This window comes from Elephas maximus, chromosome X, assembly GCF_024166365.1.
Source record: "Elephas maximus indicus isolate mEleMax1 chromosome X, mEleMax1 primary haplotype, whole genome shotgun sequence".
Classification (NCBI taxonomy): domain Eukaryota; kingdom Metazoa; phylum Chordata; class Mammalia; order Proboscidea; family Elephantidae; genus Elephas; species Elephas maximus.
The window spans coordinates 159,270,327-159,290,143 of record NC_064846.1 but is presented as its reverse complement, the minus strand read 5'-3'; the positions used below and the strand labels follow the sequence as shown (position 1 = coordinate 159,290,143).

At 38.1% G+C, this 19,817-nt stretch overlaps 1 protein-coding gene across 4 annotated transcripts in view; it reads right to left on the bottom strand.

The window, feature by feature from the left end:
• Window positions 1–247: 247 nt before the first annotated feature.
• Window positions 248–19,817, bottom strand: part of RPS6KA3 (ribosomal protein S6 kinase A3) — a 111,443-nt gene continuing 91,873 nt past the window's right edge. For all 4 annotated transcript variants that reach the window (XM_049873248.1, XM_049873249.1, XM_049873250.1 and 1 more), the window contains 8 exons: window positions 18,560–18,685; window positions 16,236–16,325; window positions 14,177–14,335; window positions 13,609–13,770; window positions 10,933–11,009; window positions 10,101–10,218; window positions 6,591–6,731; window positions 248–5,734 (listed from right to left, as the gene is read on the bottom strand). In XM_049873248.1, the coding sequence (XP_049729205.1) occupies window positions 5,612–5,734; window positions 6,591–6,731; window positions 10,101–10,218; window positions 10,933–11,009; window positions 13,609–13,770; window positions 14,177–14,335; window positions 16,236–16,325; window positions 18,560–18,685 (996 nt within the window). In that variant the 3' untranslated portion in view covers window positions 248–5,611. The remainder of the gene's footprint in view (window positions 5,735–6,590; window positions 6,732–10,100; window positions 10,219–10,932; window positions 11,010–13,608; window positions 13,771–14,176; window positions 14,336–16,235; window positions 16,326–18,559; window positions 18,686–19,817) is intronic.

Genomic DNA, 19,817 nt, shown 5'->3' with positions numbered 1-19,817 from the left:
AATCAAATTTAGTTGTAGGTAAAAATTTTTTTTTAAAGGTCTATGATTTATGTGAATCTGATTTGACAAATCCTTGAGCTAATCAATACTATGCCTAGAAAATTTTATTGCACTTGACTCAGAAACATTCCTGTTTTCAGTTCTATTAGTCCAATTTCATAAGCTTATACTTTGGGAGTAGAAAATTTGATATAAGGTATTTAACCATCATATTGAAATAATCTGATAAAAGGGACATACATGCATTTATTTGAAACTTTATTATATAAATTTTCATTTCTTTTAAAGATTACAAAACCTGTTCTAGGACAGGAGTACAAGCAATATTGTTCCAGGATGGTTCATGGATAAATTGGAAAGAGGTTAGATTATACATTTATAGTATCACATTTATAGTATGATTCGAAAACTTCCCAGATTAGACTCTTAAAACAATTTAAAGTATTCAGTGATATTTGATCCTTTACAAGCATTTCATAATTATGGCAGCTGTGCCAAGCATCTGATGCGATTTCACCATCAATAAATGGTACAATACATATGAACTCATGATATGGTACCTTAGGCTTCTGGCGTGCCTTACTAGAGAGAAACTAGTATGAAGTAAGGTCATATATAATATATACATAAGGTCATATATAATAGTAGAAAAATATTTGTGATTATTTTTCTTTTTTAAAAACTGTTTAAGTAGATACCCACCCCATTCCCACCCATGACCAAAAATGCAAAATAATCTCGTCCTTCAGGTGTACACTTCCCTTTAGTTTAGGGTAAGAGTTAAGACCAACCTAATTTAATGCACATAATCTTAAAAGTAAAGACTTATCACCCACAGTCATTAAGGATGCTAAGGAATGACAATACCTTGAAGCTTTTAAAATTTTTTATTTAAAAAGTAAAGCTTTAGATGGTTAAACTACACTTAAACACAAACCAAATTCTTTATCCTTATGCCCTTGTTTTGCATTTAAAACTTCTATTTTTAATACTTCAGTTTGAAAAACTCAGTATATGGTTCAATCAGAAGTATATAGTGATAATCGGAGTAAAGATCTTCACTTCCATAAGATATTGAGCTAATCTACTTACAGAGGGCTAGTAGACTCTCTTCTCATATACATTTACATAGACTGCACTCAAACGGTATGTGCTCTAAAGATGTTTTCTGGAGGTTCACACCTCTGAACTTAAGTCTCCGTTCCACTAATCTCTGTTCAATGTCACATACTTTGCTAGTTGCTCTGGGAGAAGTCAGGGAAATTGAAACAGCTTATCATGCACTTCAAGGTTATATAGCAAAATAATGAGGAAAGTGCCTTGAGAGGTAGGAGGTAGGCTCTCATCCTGACCCTTTGTATGCCCTGTTATGAACAGTTAAAAGACTGGAATCAAAGTGGTAAATGTGAGGCTGATAGGAATATCAGGCTTAAGAAAATTAAGTAGACTTAATTTGTAGAATTCTTTGAGAACACTCGGTCGCATTGGAACCAGTTACAACTCACTAGATCACACAGAATACATCAGTGTCAAAAATACATAAAACACGGTAGATATAAATTCTTCTTGGCCATCCTTATTCAGGTATTATTATGTAGACTCTTCACTGGAAAAAGTGGTTAAGTGTGGCTCTGCAGAATATCACAGTTCCAAGAGAGCTATTTCATTCATTAATTGGTCTCCGCCAATGGTCACTCTGGGGAGACCAGCAAATTTAAGTTTTCTGGAGATAAAGAGGACTATTTTCCTTAACGGAAATAAACACAGAGTTAAGTCAACTTAGTATCTGTGAATTAAATAAGGCTCAAAGTATACATCCAGCTTAAGGTTAGTCACATGGAGTTGGATCTTTCAGAGGGACAGAACTCTAGGACTGGATTGCAACCTCCTGGTTTAAGCACCAAGGGTCAGCCATGAAACCTATTGTATTTGTTAACCACATAAAATAGATCTTTTCTGACCCTTTACATTCCTGAGGCACCTGTCCCAAGATCTTCATAAATCTCAAATGCTCAATGTCATCCCATCAGCTAGGACGTTCTCTATAAAGTGAAGCCAGCTGAACGCCTTAGGTCATGATTTTAAGAAAGCCGGGAAGTACACAATATCAAAGCCATGCTGAGTTTTGTTGGCCTCCATGGTGATTAAGCACGTCTGTTTTTTTTTTTTTTTTTTTGTACCAAGGACCCTAAATCTTGAATTCTTTTTCTGCTCTCATCCCAAGCTGAGTCTACCCCAGCCCCTTTCCTACTCAATCCACCGTGCCTTCTCTTGAAGCCTTTGCACCACCAACATTCCCCTCCCGGTTCAAGTCTTTCTTGGGTTGAAGGTGCAGGACATAGCTAACTAGTCAACTCCACTTCCCATGATGCCCCTTGGCACCAAGAGTTGCCGTTTCTTACACATAGATAGGAAATGGTTGACCCAACCCCACTCTTTGGAGTGCACTGCATGTGAAATGTCTGCTGCACACACACCACACCCTCTCCATATACTAAGTGTCTTTTCCCACATGTCAGCCTCACAGCATCTCAGTATTTTGTGCCTTCTCAAAATTATCTTTGGACTTTTGCATCTGCTTGTGAATAAATAAGTCCACGTCAAATCTGTTAAAAGTCAAAAGTCTATTGTACTTAGAAGACACCACTATAAAACAAAGGAGCTGAAATGATTTATATGAAAACCCCCCAACACTTACCTTAATTTAGCATCGTCACTTGAAAGAGAAGAGACTAAGGGTAGTGTAATTAGTAAATTTCAGTATGTGCCTTGGCCAATGTTAAATGCAATCTATCATTTTGGATTTTAAGCTAAGAGTAAGCTTGTAAAAGAGGCCTGGTAGTTTACTTCTTTCTTTCACAGTGAAAGATCTTTAAGATAGCACTGAAACCTCCTGGGAGAAGCCCCAGTAGTAAGGACAGCACCAACTGATGAAGGGATGAAGTCTGCAAGGGCCTCAATACCACAACTATATTGGCCTGGAAGGATTGACCTTTGAGAGATAAATGGAAAGGTTAACCCATAACAAGCACTACATTTGGAGCATATTGTTGGCTGAGTCTGATCCACTGTAAGCCAAAAGCAATAGGAACACATGAACCACAGATGAAATATATTATGTCCATCAACTGCTTTTTAGGCAGCAAGCCTTTAGTTTTGTGACTATAAAAATTGTTTTGTCCAATAAAACTGAGAGCTTGACTATGTGAAGTAGGCAGTATCTTTGAAACAATAAACTTGGGATTATTTTAGCAGTACAGGATTACCCCAAGAAACATGTAGTTTTGAACTCAAGCTACTAAAAAAAAAAAAAATCAGGTGGTAATATGAAGGGAGGGCAGAACTGTGTTAAGAGAAACAAAAAATGAATGGGGAGAAGTTAACGGGTCTCAGGTTCTTTACATGCAATGAGAACCCTGGACCAGGTAATTTATAAGGATTAGTACATTTACCACGGCCCTGGTGGCACAGTGATTAAGAGCTCAGCGGTCTACTGAGGCGGGTCTACTCTATCCTATAGGGTCGCTACGAGTCAGAATTGACTAGATGGCAACAGGTTTTGGTTTGGTTTACTACATTTACCCCTAGTTTTAAAAGACTATGATGGACAATACATCTAAGCACTTATGCAGTAGCATCAGTGGCACTAAATATCTGAGAATCTATCTTTTTTTTCTGTCCAGAGGTGTGTTAACATTTCAAACATGACAATTTGGGATGACCATGGTTTGAGACACTGAACAAAGGGGACGGGGGGAGCTTTCTTTCCAGACAATGGAAAGCAGCTTTAATAGTTAGCATCCATATACTCAAGAACTTTAAAAAATTTTATCTAGATCTTCTGAGAGCCATCTTTCTATACATTTTTAATCTAGAAGACAAACTTACATCTGATTTCTCTGCAATAATTCTTTTGTGTCACTTGGGCAAAAGGAGCGTTATCGATTTTTCTTTTCTCTTTAATCGTATACAGGAGAAATTCAGGGATGCCAAGTGGCTTCCAAGACATTTAGATAAACCACCCCCTTTTGGCTTTGTACTCCTGTGGGATGACTTAAAGCTTCTGGTAGGACAAAAAGGTGTCAGATGTAAATGGTTTAAGTAGCTGACTAAGAAAAGATCCTTTTGGGCACATTCTTGATGAGGTTAAGTGAAATCCATCTTTCCTTACTCATATGTCTTTCACATGACATACTGATGTATACGTGCTAGGCAGCTTGGCAAAGATACAGGTAATAACAGGTACAGGGTTTTCATCAAATAACGTTGTGGCAACCACCAACTTATATGTAGATAATGAGTACTGTCATCTAAGCAGACTAAGGGACCATAATGAAAACTGATAATTCTCAAGTCAGAAGCAGCATCATATGGCTGTAAGACATCAGGAAGGATTACAGAAAGCACTCAGCGATGAACGTTCACTTAGCCTACCTTAGCTATGATTTCAGGTTAGAACAGATACTGTTTGATCAAGAATGTTTTATTCCCTAGAATAATAAAGTTTAAATCCAATTTAATAGAGGCGTGTGGCATTTATTACGTTCAAATTAATGTTTAATATAGAATATCTTTTTTTTTTATTTGAACATGAAATATTCAATGGCACCTCAATTACCTGCTGCTAAATTCTTCATTGCAATCTCTTCACCATGACTCTTAAAGCCCCCTGATCTATATTGGCAAAATTTCAAATTGTATGCCAAATACTAAGTAGGGATATACTTAACATTAAAAGTGAAAGGACTATTTCCTTTAATTAAGGAAAAAAGCCTAAGGAGATGCAAAGTATATGCACTAACTTCATAGGTGTACACTTGACATCATGCCACACACACACAATAACTTTCCTTCCCCTATAGCTCTCTAGGTTAGTCTGACAGAGCACCTGACTTTAAGAAACACACACACACACAAACCAGTGAAACAGACATGGGGAAAGATATGTACATTTTCAAAGTATTACATTCAACAGCTGTTCCACAATCTGGCCACTTTTATGGCTGTCCAACAATACTGTTAATCCAGGTGAACTATTTAACCAGGTTTAATAGTCAATTGATTAATAATAATAGATTCCAAGTTAAACAAGGCATGTATACATTAAAGAAAGCAGTACAGAAATGTACTGTATATGAACTGTTTACAAAAACATACAAAATGTTGGATGGCACAAAGGATACAGTGCTAATATAAACAGATCGTTTAAGCTAAGTGCTTAACATAAACTGTCCATCCCTATAACTAACAAAGAATATTTAAGGGACATGAAATATTTCCTATAAAAATAATGCTATATGGTGTAGAGTGCTTTATTCAGTGTATTTTTAGGTGGTATTCATATGTTCATTTTTCTTCTTGTTGATTCAGTGAATATATCTCCGCCATGTTTCCATTTTCATTCCATCCGAAGCTCCAGGAAAATCTAACTTGCTAACGATCATTTAAAGCGAGAAGAGACGAAAGCAGGAGCAGCAGCAGGAGCAGCAGCATTATGGGTACCAGCTGGGACAGTGTGTGCTTGCAGGTGTCTCTCAGATATGTGCTACCTGTCGCCAGAACTTGTGCTATCAGCTTACACCATGGTACCAAATAACTCAATGAGGTCACTTCACAGAGCTGTTGAGGTGATTTTTTTAATACCTCTCCGCTGAGCAAGAGTAGAGCGGCCTACTGGTTCCAAAACTGGTGACTGGTTACGGTTTAAAGCAGAGTATGTAGCTGCCATGGCACCCTAAAAACAGGAAAGAAAGGCAATGACAAAAATGACATGGAGTAGCCACATGTACCCAAAACACAAAATGTAGATCTCAGAAAATCTCTTCATAAGCAAATTTATATAATTGGGCTCCTAGGGAAAGTCATTGCACTGGTCACACCCCCGGATTGCGCTAAATTGCAGAGGCCAATGTGGGAGGTTGAAATGATGTAGGAGAGAGGACATGGTGGGCTCGTAACAAGCAGTTCTCCCTTTTCTCAGGACGCTTTTTTCCTTCTTTGCAACCCTTGAGTATGAGAGGCAAGAAAGCTTGCTCTTTTGGAACCCGTGCTCTGTCACTGTTGGTGACCTCAAGGAGGTTGCTTTGTGGTGTACATAAGCAAGAAGAGCGTAAAGAAAGTGAGGAAATCCATAAGCTTCTCTGTCCTTATTTACAGTGAATACCTACTTCTATAAAAGCAAAAATCAAACCCACTGCTACTGAGTCGATTCCAACTCATACCAACTCTATAGGTGCAACTGCCCCCATAGGGTTTCCATGGCTATAAATCTTTATGGAAGCAGACTGTCATATCTTTCTCCCAAGGAGTAGCTGGTGGGTTCGAGCCCAACCTTTCAGTTAGCAACTGAGTGCTAAACCATTGTGCCAACAGGGCCCCGTTTTCTTACTTCTATAGATTGAAATAAATTCAGAAGTCCCTTTTAAGCTGGTCCTATTACTGGTAGTTTGGCTTCCATTGGCCTTTTCTAAATCACCCATTATAAAGAGAAGCCCCCAAGAGTACTGCACTGAAGGTGACGGGGCGTGGAGAGGTTGATTCTGTCTCTCCTGGAGCATGTGGCCAATACTGACATAATTGGACCCAGGTACCTTTACTAGGTGGGGTGCGTCCTGTCTGTTGAGTTGATACTGTGGCAGTTGGTCCCAGTGGACGATCCAGGGATGTCTGAGCACGAGGGCAGCAGTCAGCCTCTGATGAGGATCTACATGAAGCATCTTTGACACCAGATCCTGTGATGGTGACAGTAATAAAACACGACTTAAATATTTTTGTCTGCCTGTTTTTCTGTGGCACTAGATACTGCTGGGAGCCTTGGTGGTGCAGTGGTTAAGAGCTCAGCTGCTAACCAAAAGGTTGGCAGCCCAAATTTACCAGCCACTCCTTGGTTACGTTATTGGGCAGTTTTACTCTGTCCTATAGGGTCGCTATTTGCGTTGGAATCAACTCGACGGGAATGCGTTTGGTTTTTTTTGTTAGATACTGCTAAGCATGCTTTCTCTGCTTCTATGACACCATTTTTTCCTAACAAACCTTTTGGCTCAATTTGGTCAGCATGACAATCCGATAAAAATTAATACCTCAGTCTATGTTTTCTCCCCTCAGAGTAACCATAATTTTGGTGCATTACAAATGGTAGATTTCCACATTTTGTGTACCTTTAAGTACTCTGGCCCTTTTTTGGAGCTGTTTGTCAATACTGAAAAGTGGAACATAAATGTCCAAAAATAGGAATTGAATTGGAGGGCTTTAAATGCCCCCTTCCCAAGACTGTAGAGTTCTTTTAAAAATTTTTCTACTTCAAAATAATTCATGGGTATTACATAAAATTCAGAAAAATATAGAAAAGCAAAAGAACATGACAAACACCCATTAATCCCACCCCTGCAGAAGACAATCACTGTTAACATGGCCTATCTATCCAAATGTTTATCTGGGCCTGTAACCTATGTCCACATAATCACTCCATAGTTTTACTTTCTCTAAAATGGTACTATAATTGTGATATAGATCATAAAAAAGCTACCCACATCAAAAGCCACCTACTACTTCTTTAATTTTTCATTCAAAATATATCTATTGAGTATCCACTAAAGGCCAAGCATTCTGCTAGGCACTGGGCATTCAGAAGGGAACAAGACAGAAATGAACTCCGACCTTATGGGGCTTCCAGTCCAGTGAGGGAAAAACAAAGAGGCCATTACAAAGCGAATACTAAGTTCTTTGATGGGATGAATAAATAGGGGGTGTAGCTGGAGGAACACTGAGAGACACCTGACCTGAACTGGGTGGGGTGGCTTAGAAGTGACTTCTTAAGAGGAAGGTGAGCTCTGAAGGGTAAGCAGGTGCTAGATTAGAGAAGGGAAGGGGGAAACACAGTGTTTCAGGCAGAAAGAATGGTGTCATGCAGGAAAGCTCGCAGGTGTGAGAGAACGTGTCACAATCAAGGACCTGAAGGGAATGTAACGTGGCTGCAGCATAAATTCTAAAGGAGAATGAGGCAACAGATGAAGTGGGCCAAGCTGAGAAGAGACCAGAGCATGAAGGCCCTTGAAAGCCATATGAGCAAACCTGGGATTGTTCTGGAGGCAATAAAGCATTTAAAGCAATACAAGTTTGTATTTTGGAGAGCTCACACTCACAAGGTAGGGAAGAAAATGGATTGCAGGGGGCAAGCCTGGAGACTTCAATTAAGAGACCGAGAGAGATGATACCATTAGGCAAGGGTATTAGAGAAAAATGGGTGGAACTCAGGTAGTCGGGAAAAAGAACCAACAGAACCTGGTGGATGATTGGATATTGGGGCTAGGGGAAATATTGTTCCAAGAACTCCTCTGCTGAGACATTTATGGTTTCTTGTTTTTGTTTTGTTTTTTTTTTTAACAGCAAGAAGAATAATCTACTGAATAGAACTATAGATAAAAAGCAAAATAATTAGGAACCTCCCCTTCCAAATTCTCAAAGTGGGCAAGTATTCAAAATGTATAAAAGGTTACAAAATTCCCAGGGGCACAACAAATCTATTATTATACTTGTAATCAAATGTTGGTGTTAACCAATGTACTTCTGGCCAACTGACTTAGAACCACTTCTCTTCCTACTGCTACCCCTTCCTTGGCTATTCTTCCTGTGCTTTCTCTTTAAAAAGCTCCCCAGAGTTTCCTCCTTGGCCCTCTTATCACTCTACCAAGATAATCTCATTCATGCTCAAGGCTCTAGCTACTACAACGAAAACCTCTCAATTCAATCTCCACCCCAGGCTTCTTGCCTAAGAAGATGTCCTAATGGACATCTCAATTATTTATCATCTAAGCATTTCCAATTCACAATGTCCAAATCTGCAATCATCACTCCTCTCAAAACTATTTCTTTCGTATTCAACATCTTGGTGAATGGCATCACCATCTACCCAAGGTGGAAATATGAACTGCAGGCTTGGTATATGTTTCTCCCTCACTTTCATGTCCAATAAACTCTCAAGTCTATTCTGCCACCTACATTTCTCTGCCATTTGGCTCGATCCCACTACAACTGCTAAAGTTTAGGTCCTCATCATTCATGACCTGGAATATTGCAAAATCTTACAAGTAATGCCCCTAATAGTAGGTCAATGAGGACCAAATGAAGTCATGGAGGTAGAAGTGTTAGCACAGTACCTGGCATGTAAGTGTTCAGTAAATGGTAGCTGTGGTCCTGTTCTTCTCCAAGCCACGTTAGGACACATGTGGCTTCTTTCACTGATGACATTCACATATGCAACATGCTCTTTTGGGGACACACAGAGCCCCCCTTCCAATTTTGTGGGTAGTCATATTACATCATGCTTATAATCACAAGTCTTAACCCTATGTAGTAGCAAAAGCTACTGGCAATAACTGTAGACTTTATGACAGGCTGGGAGTTGGATACAGTTCCTTGTGCTCTGTTTGTGTCTCTAGCCTCACCTATTTCTTTCTCTCTCACCCAAATAAGCATATTAAAATGCAAGCGAATGGGAGCAAAACCGCAGATAACACGGTGTAGTTACTTCAGGGAACGAGGGCTTTGGAAGCAGATATTTAGTTGGAAGTGCCACAGACAAAGTGTAAACTACATTTCTGGTCGTTGGTTTCCTTATATGAAATGGAGATACTGCCACCTATCTTAAAGTGTTGTTATGAGGATTAAACGGGATAATTTAGGTAAAGTGCAAAGACAGTCACCATTGATATTAATCCTGTTTGTAAGTAAGAAATATACTTCAGATCTACATCTTCTGAGGAAGAAACAAAATAAAACAAAAAAACCCAAACCCACTGCTGTCGAGTCAATTCTGACTCATAGTGATCCTATAGGACAACAGAGCTGCCCCATAGGGTTTCCAAGGAGCACCTGGTGGATTCAAACTGCCAACCTTTTGGTTGGCAGCCATAGCTCTTAACCACTACACCACCAAGGTTTTCAGAAACAAAATACTTGGTCCGTTTTTTAGTTCAAGTTATTTGGTAACATCACTTCAAAATACTTCTTTATAAACAAAAGTTCCTAACTAATTTATTCCTTTCATCAGGGATTACAGAAAATCATTTTCTCAAAAACTTGTAACAGGAAGTCATACCCACCTTTGCTGTATCTGAAACAGAATTCCAGTAACCACCACTGAGGGAGAATTTTCCACTACCTATTCGTGCCAATATTTCCTCTGGCGTATCATCAGGGCCATTTGCAAATGGAGTGTAACTAATATAATAAAATTAAAATGTTAATGAGTAAAATTTATTTTTTGGTTGGTAATCCTTATATTTATTTGCAGTACCCAATGTTCTCTGAGTAATTCAGAGTATTACTAAATTATTAATTATTAAAATATGCAAAAATAATTAATAATTACCAAATCTACCAAAGTGAAAGAACCCACAAAATGAAGCTCCATAAAGCATGAAGTCAAGTTATAAGTTAAAAAAAAAAAAAAACCCAAACCAAACCTGTTGCCACTGAGTCAATTCTGACTCAGAGGGACCCTACAGGACAGAGTAGAACTGCCCTAGAGAGTTTCCAAGAAGTGCCTGGTGGATTCAAACTGCTGACCTTTAGGTTAGCATTTAACCACTACATCACCAGGGTTTCCAAGTTCTAAGTTAGGAAGTATTAACTAGACTTAAGATGCAACAATATAAATATTTTAAGATATGGCATATTACAGAATATTTTAAAATAGTGCATGTTTTTCATATAACAAATAAATCAGAGTAGAAAAAAGTATAGAAAAGGCAATTTAAGACATTAATAAATAATACATTTTAGAAAATCAATAATGATACAGCTATAGCTGTATGTATTAGATAACACGAGAAAAAATGGAAGAAAGATATAACAACGTAGGGACTAAAAGATGTAGATAATTTAAACAAAATACTCATGAATAAATGTTTACAACATATGGTATACACTCACCCGGTAAGCATTGTATACAGGAGGACACCAAGACTCCATATATCACAAGCAGCATCATAGCCTTGTCGTTTTAAAACCTAGAAAAAAGAAAAATTAGTATCCTCACAACACTGCTTGTTGTATAGATTTGGACAGGCTATGAATGGAATTATGTCTCCCAAATGAATGTGTAGAAGAAAAACTTCAAAACATGGTCAACAGATAAGGCAATATGTTAATCCTATTCTTGAACCTCTACTACTACGAACTAAGACAAACACAAAAGCTTAACTTCGCAATGCAAATTCACATTTATTGAGTGCCACCATGGGCACACAGAGGAATATAAAATAAACTGAAGCTAAGCTTCTTATGTTAACGAATTTATGTTTGTATGTGGCTACTGAAATTGTTACATAAAACACAACACTTTTAAGAACACATATAACCTAGTAAAAGTGATACAGTGCAAAATAGTACATATATATGTAATTTGATGCACTCATTTAACAATCACCGGGCATGAACTGTGACAAATACAAAAAAAAAAAAAAAACCCTGTTCCTGCTCTTAAGAAAGTCAGGATCTGGCAGGGGAAACAAATATATAAATAATGATTTGATGTGATATATAGTATAACGAAATTAGGTCTAAAGTGCTATGGGTATAAAGACGAGGTAGCAATTTCTTCTTGATGTAGGGAGAGAGGGAAGGCTAGGGGGCAGCCTGCTCATATTGGACCTATAAGTAAGAATTCAGTAGGCAAAAGGAAAGAGGTGGGCAAGGACATTCGAAGTGTAGTGGCATGCTTAGTGCTAGGCAAGCAGTTCAGTGAGGGCAGTGCTCCAGGCAGGGGATATTAGCTGTAGAGAGACTGAAGGCTTTTGGTGTAAGTATTTTGCTAAGGAATTTAGATTTCTGTTCCTGTAGGCAATCAGATGTCACTGAAGCATTAAACAGGAAAATGAAAGATACTCAAGGTATAGAAGAAATGCTGGAAACTAGAAGACTGGTGACAAGGGCACAGAACAGGAGGCAATTTGTAGCAAACTACGTGAAAGGCTGTGAGGATCTGTACTACTTCGGACATGAGGAAGAGGAAAAAATATCTACAGATAAAACTGGAAGGACTTAGCATAGATTGGATGTATAAGGTAGGGGAAACGGCGTCTAGAATATTTAGGAGTCAGAATGGGAAGAATTTGGTGCCAGACTGGCTGTGGAGAAATGATGGAGAAGGAAAACTGCAGGAGGAGTTCAAAGTTGTAACTTGGATGACTAGATGGCAAATGGGAGACAAAGAGTTGAAATGAAGGTTAAGTCTAAGGAAGAGTTTAATTATGGCAGATTTCCCAAGGCAGAGGAATTCAGAGGCAGGTTTTGAAAGAAAAATATTCTAGGGAGGGAACGAACAAAGGCATAACAACTACATGGTAATTTCAAGAAGCAGGTTGCTTGTATGAAGCAGGAAGTGCTTATGTGGAAAAGTGAGATGACTAGATTCACTGACCACGCTTGACCATCGCTGTGTGCCAGAGACTGGATGCATGGAGAAACAAGCAAAAAACCCATTCCTTGTTAGTTCCAGTAGCATGGGGAAGAGCAGATGCAAGCAGTCTTTTAAAAACAGTAGGAACAATCCAGCGCTATAGTCCAACTATCATAACATTACCAATGGTTCTCATTTTTGTGAAATATCTAGCCCATGGTAAAAGCACAGACTTTGGAACCAGACACCCTGGGTGCATATCAAGATCTGATCTCAGGCAAGTTACATAACCTCTCACAACAATCTTAGTGTCCTGTGAAATGCAAACATTTACCTCATATACTCACATTGAGAATAAATTACTACATGTAAAGTAGAAGGCTGTGACAACAAAATCAGGTGATGTATGTGCCTGGCACACAGGCCCTATATTAGGGTTAAGGATTATTTTTATTAGATCTTTTTCATAGTGGTATTTTTGTTGTTTGTTTTACACAGTGATAATAAAGGCAAGAAATCTTGAGGGCAAAGCAAAGGATTTTAGATTTGCTACAATACGATGGGGAACTAGTTTCTTAGAAAAACAAAGAACTTGATCCCAGCAGTGCTTGAAGCAGACTTTAGTAGCTTTGTACCTATTATGTCAGGAATGATCACAGAATGAGAAGGCGGAGGGAGCGTGCACCTGGCTTCCAGCAGTCACCTGTGGGCTGGGGATGAAAGTGTGGGCTAGGGTGGCAGTTCTGTGAACAGAAGAATGCAGAGCAATTGGCAGAACTGGTTTTATGAGATGACAAGATGACAAAAAATGGCCTCGAAGTTTTAACCTCGGAAAAAGCATGAAGATGGTGCCAAAAACAGGAAACAAAAAACAGGTACTAGGAAAGGAGGAGAATCAGCTCGTTTCCATGTAACTGGATGCACTGACAGGCACAAAACTGCTAGTAGACAGCTAGAGAAGTGTGATTATGCAGAAAGACAGAGGTCAGGGCAAGAGATGAATTACAGGTGGTAGTGGACCGATGAGAGAATAAACTACCAACACAAGAAGAAAAGGGGCTGGCATTTTCTTCTAATCCTTTGTTCAATAAGTCTTCAATCAAATAATATTAACTATGTTATATTATTTGATTTTTTTTTGTTATATTAAACATAGCAAATGGTTATTTTCATAAACTGAAATAGTGCAAGCAAACTCTCATCATTACCTCCGGTGCAACAAAATTTGCAGTATAACAAGGAGTCATGAGAAGACCGTTTTCAGCTCTGAGCTGTTTTGCAAAACCAAAATCACAAATTCGAATAGATTCTGGATTACCAGATTCATCCACATAAAGAATGTTGCTAGGTTTCAAGTCTCTGTGAACCACCTAATGGAAACACAAATTCAAGAGTTACAGTAACAGTTCACTTCCATCACCAAAAATTCTTTATTCATAAACTGTCAAGCAGCACTCTTAAGCAAGATGATGAGTGCTATCTTTAAATTATCCCAACATTATAAAATGCCAATAATGAAAAAAAATGCTGATAACATAGGCATAACTCTCTATCATAGAACTGGGCGAGGAGGAGGAAGAAAGAACAGTATTTACCTCCTCTGTTCTTTGTCCAACTGAGTAACTGGTTTAAGGAGAAACACAAATAGCAGTAACATCTAGTCCCAAATTATTCATTCATTCAGTAAATATTGACTGAGTGCCCATCACGCGCCAGGGTCTTAAAGAAGGAGCTAAAGACACCATGGTGAGTATACATAAAACGTTAAAGACTTACCCCTTGTGCGTGAAGATATTCAACAGTTTTGGTTATAGTAAACAGGACAGCACTGGCCTCTCGTTCAGAGAAAAATTTCTGTCTAAGAATTTTATCCAGTAATTCACCCCCTTTCATAAGTTCTGTTACTACATACACGTATTTTCCGTCATCATATACCTATAAAAGTCAACATTAAAATGTGAAAAATTATTTGCATTTTTTATGTGCTTTCAAAAACAAAGCCTGCATATTAAAGATATATTAAAACCCATTTTATATTCACAGGATATTTTAGTTATCACAATCAATGGCAGGTATGACATTTGCAAGTAGTTTTATACACACAAGAACATTAAAATAGAAATTGATAGGATTGTCTAGAAATACATCCTGTAATTTCTTTCTGTGAAACTTAATTCAAGGTGATCAAAGTAAACTATGAAGGCGGACTGAACTTTTTGCTTTAGAGCTCATTCCTCTTCTTGATCTCTTTTCTATCTACTGATGACAGCAGGAACTGGTACCAAGACACACTCCTGTGCTTTTCCGGGAACGTCTGCATTTGCAGAACGTCTGTATTTATATATACACAGTACAAATGAATTATTCTGGTTTTGCTCAAACTGAAAAAGCAGTTGTGGCCTACCACTAAGTAGGAAGATAAAGTAGCAAAGTTCCAACCAACCACACAGAAACACCAGCAAACTCCTAAGGAAGAAGCAGAAAGCTCACTGTAATTTTGGATTTGTTACTCCAGGCAATCCCTAACTGAAGTAACCCTTTCACTACACTTCAGGCCCTTTTCAACCCTCGCTGTAGAGTTACTGAGAACCTTTATTAAGCTCCATAATAGGTACCAGATACTGTACCAGGTGTTGGAGCCCCAAGTATGGAGAAAACCAGGTGCCTACCCTAGTAGGGAGAAAAAGACATATAAATAAGAATAATAAAATGTCAGAAATGCCGTAATTAAAGTCTGGGGAAAATTTCAGAGACTTTGGAATTTGAAAAGGAGGAAGCATTACAGATGTAAAAAAAAAAAACCCAAACAAAAACAGTGACAGCTTGAGTTTCCAAGGCCAGGCAATATTTTCTACACTTCCTTTTTAATTTACTTGGTTGGTTTCTTTGAGGTTTTGTTAATTAAGGAGGCACTTAAGTTAAACGGCTTCACATTTTCATGGGACTAAGTTTAACATTTTCCTTCTAATATAGCCCTGGTAGCACAATGGTTAAGAGCTCGACTGCTAACCCAAAGATGGGCAGTTCGAATCTACCAGCTGCTCCTTGGAAACCCTATGGGATAGAGTTCTACTCTGTCCTACATGGTATGTTATGAGTCAGCGTCTACTCGACGCCAATCTAATATTGAGCGGTGATAAATTAACTTGAGGAAATTTGCAGTTTCACTTCATAAAATCTCAGAGGTGAAAGGTACCTTAGAAGTCTTATGTCTTAGCATGTGAGACATCTGGTCTATGACCCTCAAACTTGCAGCCTATAGGACCACATCAGCTAGTGAGGACGTCACGCTACCTGGGGAGGTCACTTCTTTTGCTCACAGCTCAGCTACCGTAAAAGCCATGAGGGACATAGGTAGCTGGGAATTATGCCAGCCCAGGGAAAGGATACCTCACTTGTACTAGGGGTGGTGATGGGCAGGGCAGGCTTCCCTGAAGAAGCAGTGCCTTAGCAAAGTCTTAGATGTGTGGTAGTTGGCCAGGCAAAGAATGGAAACAGTATTCCCCATCAATAGGACCATAAATTCAAAGACACAGCAGCATGAAAATACAAGAGATGCTAAAAAAAAACAAAAAAAACCCAGCACATATTAGAGCAGGGCTGGAGCACAGCATGTGTAAGGAAGTCTGAAAATAAATACAGAGGAAGCAGGGGCGTGAGGTTATGGGAGTATGAATTTGAGGATGGGAAGTAACATGGTTAGATGAGAGTGTTAGATCTCTCTGGCAGTACTGTGGAAGGCAGATTGGGTAGTCCATGCAGAGTGAAACTAGTGAATCCTGAATGTTAATTAATCCCCAAATGTTCAAGTAAGTACATTAGAGAATCCACTTACATCCTTTAGAGTAATAATGTTTGGATGCTGTCCATAACGAAGAAGGATTTCAATTTCTTCTGTTGGGTCTCTCTTGCTTTTATCAATAATCTAAAAGGCATATATTCACAACAAAATCTCATGAACTGTACAGTTATAAACCTTAAGTATTTACAGTTACAGACCTAAGGTATTATGTAAATACTGCATATACAAGCCATTTACCAACTAGTTTTATTCTAGTTCCTGGCCAGACTGTCTGATCACAATTGGAAAACCGGCACTGATACAGCTGGCAAGGCTGTAACACTAATTCAATCCCATGAGTCACATTCCTACCAGGTCTCTGATGTAAGTTTGTAGTAAGTTTAGGACTTTCCATGAATTAAAAGCCTCAAAGAAAAGGTACCAAGAACACAGTTAACCTACTTTTCTTCCATCCTTCAATAACTTAAACATTTAGGAAGTTACCTTCTAACTCAATACAGATAATTAAGGGCTGGATGGATCTCTAACAACCCCAGTAGCATCTGTTTCCTGGATTAACTTTACTTCCTTTAATAAAATGCTTCAATGGAATATCCCATTAGTTATAAGCTACTTATAAAAATTAACGGTTAAGTAGAACAAGCTTATTTTTGAACCTAGTCAGATAGCTAAGCAGAAAACCACAGGACAATTTTACTTGGTTGGAATTAAGTTTAATTATTATAATAAAGCCCTTTAAAATACTAACATAGTTTTCTAACCCTTTTATGTCACCTGCTTCTTAAAAAACATTTCTCTTAATGTTTTAATCTGTTAAAGTAATACTATATTTTTAAAAAGCCAACTTAAGTTTCGCTTTCATTTTACCCAAAGGGGGAATTTGAAACAAATGTTGTGGTCTTCGTATTTTCCATTTTAAAAGAGCTTAGTAATTACTATATGCAATGAATACCCAAATGCTCTAGCAACCTAGGAAAGAGCTTGCAACTCTCAATATGAGCCCCATCTCCTATCTGAGATGGATTTAGTCATAAAACAGTTCTGTATCTGGAGAACAGGGGAGACAAACCTAGGTGTCCACTGTGATGCAGAGGAGAGGTAAACCGAATAGAGAGGCTCACTCAAGAGAGATGGTCTGGCGCTACTCTTTTGAAAACCAGAACACACTGGAGGTGCTCTTTTTAGCAACATTTAACCAGATCTGAACCCTGCATAAATTATATCTATACTTGTGCCTGTGGATCACAGCTCTGTAGTCATTTCAGTAGAATCTAGCTGTGCTGGGATTGGTTTTATGCATCTATTTCAAGTCACAAGGATCCACAATAGCTGGAAGACATTCTCCTGGCTTTGGGCATACTCCTAATTTCTGAAATGCAAAGAGGACCTCAGGGCATTTCTCCTTTTCATGATGTGTTTAAAGAAGCGAGGAACATCTTTAAACTGCCTACCCAAGCACATTGTATGTCTTTTCATGTGAACAATCTGAAAATTTCTATGTACCTCCGATTTCAGTAAGACCATTGAACAGAATAAAAAATTAAATGCATTTCTATGGTTCATCCTTATACCCAACAGAAAGAAAGGCTTATGGAAATTGGTGACTTTTTAAGCAATACATTCAGGTCAGAGTAATAATAATAATTAATGTCATTTTCCTAAAAACTAAAAATATGAGCTACCCATATTTATATATACTAGTTTGCAGGTTCGAGATCCACTGAAAGCTTTAGACATGACTTGAATTGCTTGAGATGGGAGAGCAGAGGCTGCTAAACCAAGAAGTGAAAAGGCAGAGGCTTGAATACAGAATTTGTTCACCTACAGCTAAAGGTTTGAAACTTAAACGGTATCATAGACCTAAGTGCCTTGGTTTCTTGGCTTAGAAAATTCTTATTGTCTTAAGATACCTGCTGAAATTAAAATGGTTAATGATAATACATTTTATGACAGTGGCTACTATTATTTTTTTAGGTCAAAGTTCTTTTGGAATGTGAAGGAAGGTATGAACATTTTTGCCAGGAAAATGAAAACAAAAATTTGCGCTCAATTTTGAGGCATTCCCTAACCGTATTATGGGAGACTCTTTCGAGAAGAAAAGGGATGTATCAGAAATCACTGTAAGGGTAGGCTGGCACTGCTCCAGGCAAACTGGATGTATGGCCACCTTCACTTTAACCCACAGGGGAATCCACGGCTCCAGATTAAGATCCCGGAAAATAACTAGCCAGGTATTTACCTTAACTTTTTATAACAAAAGGCACATTTACCAAAGACGAAGAGTGTAATTTTTAACTGGTACTGACTTGCATGAATAAGCACTGTTAGAATTGCATTTTAAATCTAAAAATATTTACCTTCACTGCAAACTCCATGTTTGTGGCTTTATGTATACATCTCTTGCAAACAGAGTAGGAGCCAACTCCAATATCTTCTTTTACTTCATATCCATCAGTAAACTGAATACTGTTCCTGTGCAACTGCTGCAAACGAAATGATGGATTGATGAAATCATTCCGTAATGACTTTGGTGCATTTCATAATAGGGGAATAGGTTACTCAGCATGTGTTGGTGAGGTTAATTATAAATATAAATGAATATCGGTAAAAATAAAAATGAATTCTTATAGCATTTATTCTTCAACAACTGCATATTTTAGAAGAGTCTACAATAAAATGTATAGCAGGAAATAGGCTTTTAAAAAGCTACGTTAAAAAAGAAAAAACTGAATATGTATAACAGAAAAAGCAAAGCTACTTGATGAGGGGTCTGTAGCCTTGTCTGTAATTCAGTTTCATTGCGTTCCCCAACAGGCTAGAGGTCACTGAAGCACCTCTGCAAAAGCGGAGAAGTTTGAAAATCTCTGGTACAGAAGAAGAGATACAGGAGGATTCAGAATTGAGGCCTCTGGATTCTTGTCTCAGATGCACTACTTATAAGACCATGTAAACCTTGACCCTGTGTTTTCTCAGAGGGAAATGGTGAGGATTAAATAAAACATATTGGAAGGTGAAAACTGTTATCAACATTTTGTTTGGTCTATCAGTAGCCATGTCCTTCTTTCTTTACCCTCGAGTAGCTTTGATACAACTTCTGCTGAAGAAGCCATTAGTGGGTTAAGAACTAACAATATGTGGTAGGAGGATGAACAGCAAATTACTGGCTACGTGGACAGGCTGAGGGAAGCTGAACCTCTATGCCTCTGAGCCTCACATAGGTTACAACTTGAATTCTGTAAAGTTTGCAGTTTCCATGCTAGATATAGAAGTTGTAATTTAAAAAACTTTCCACACCTTCCTGTACTTGTCAGAGTAAAAGGGATATACTATTTCAACATGCACTTTGTTTTAAAAAAGTGTTTAAACTGATCTTCTAGAAAGTGGAAAGCAGGATGACTGACTCGTGAAAAAAACTTCAGCATAAAACAACTTAATAATCAAGCAAATCCAAGCACTAAATGTACCATAAAAACAATTCAATGCCTCAAAAGAAATATCTGTTTTCCTTATGATTAGGAAGATGAATTTAATTTATCATTGCATGATGCTAGGATGGGAAGAAATAACAAATCTAATGGGCTGTACCACTTGTGTGCTCTAATATTTAATTAACTA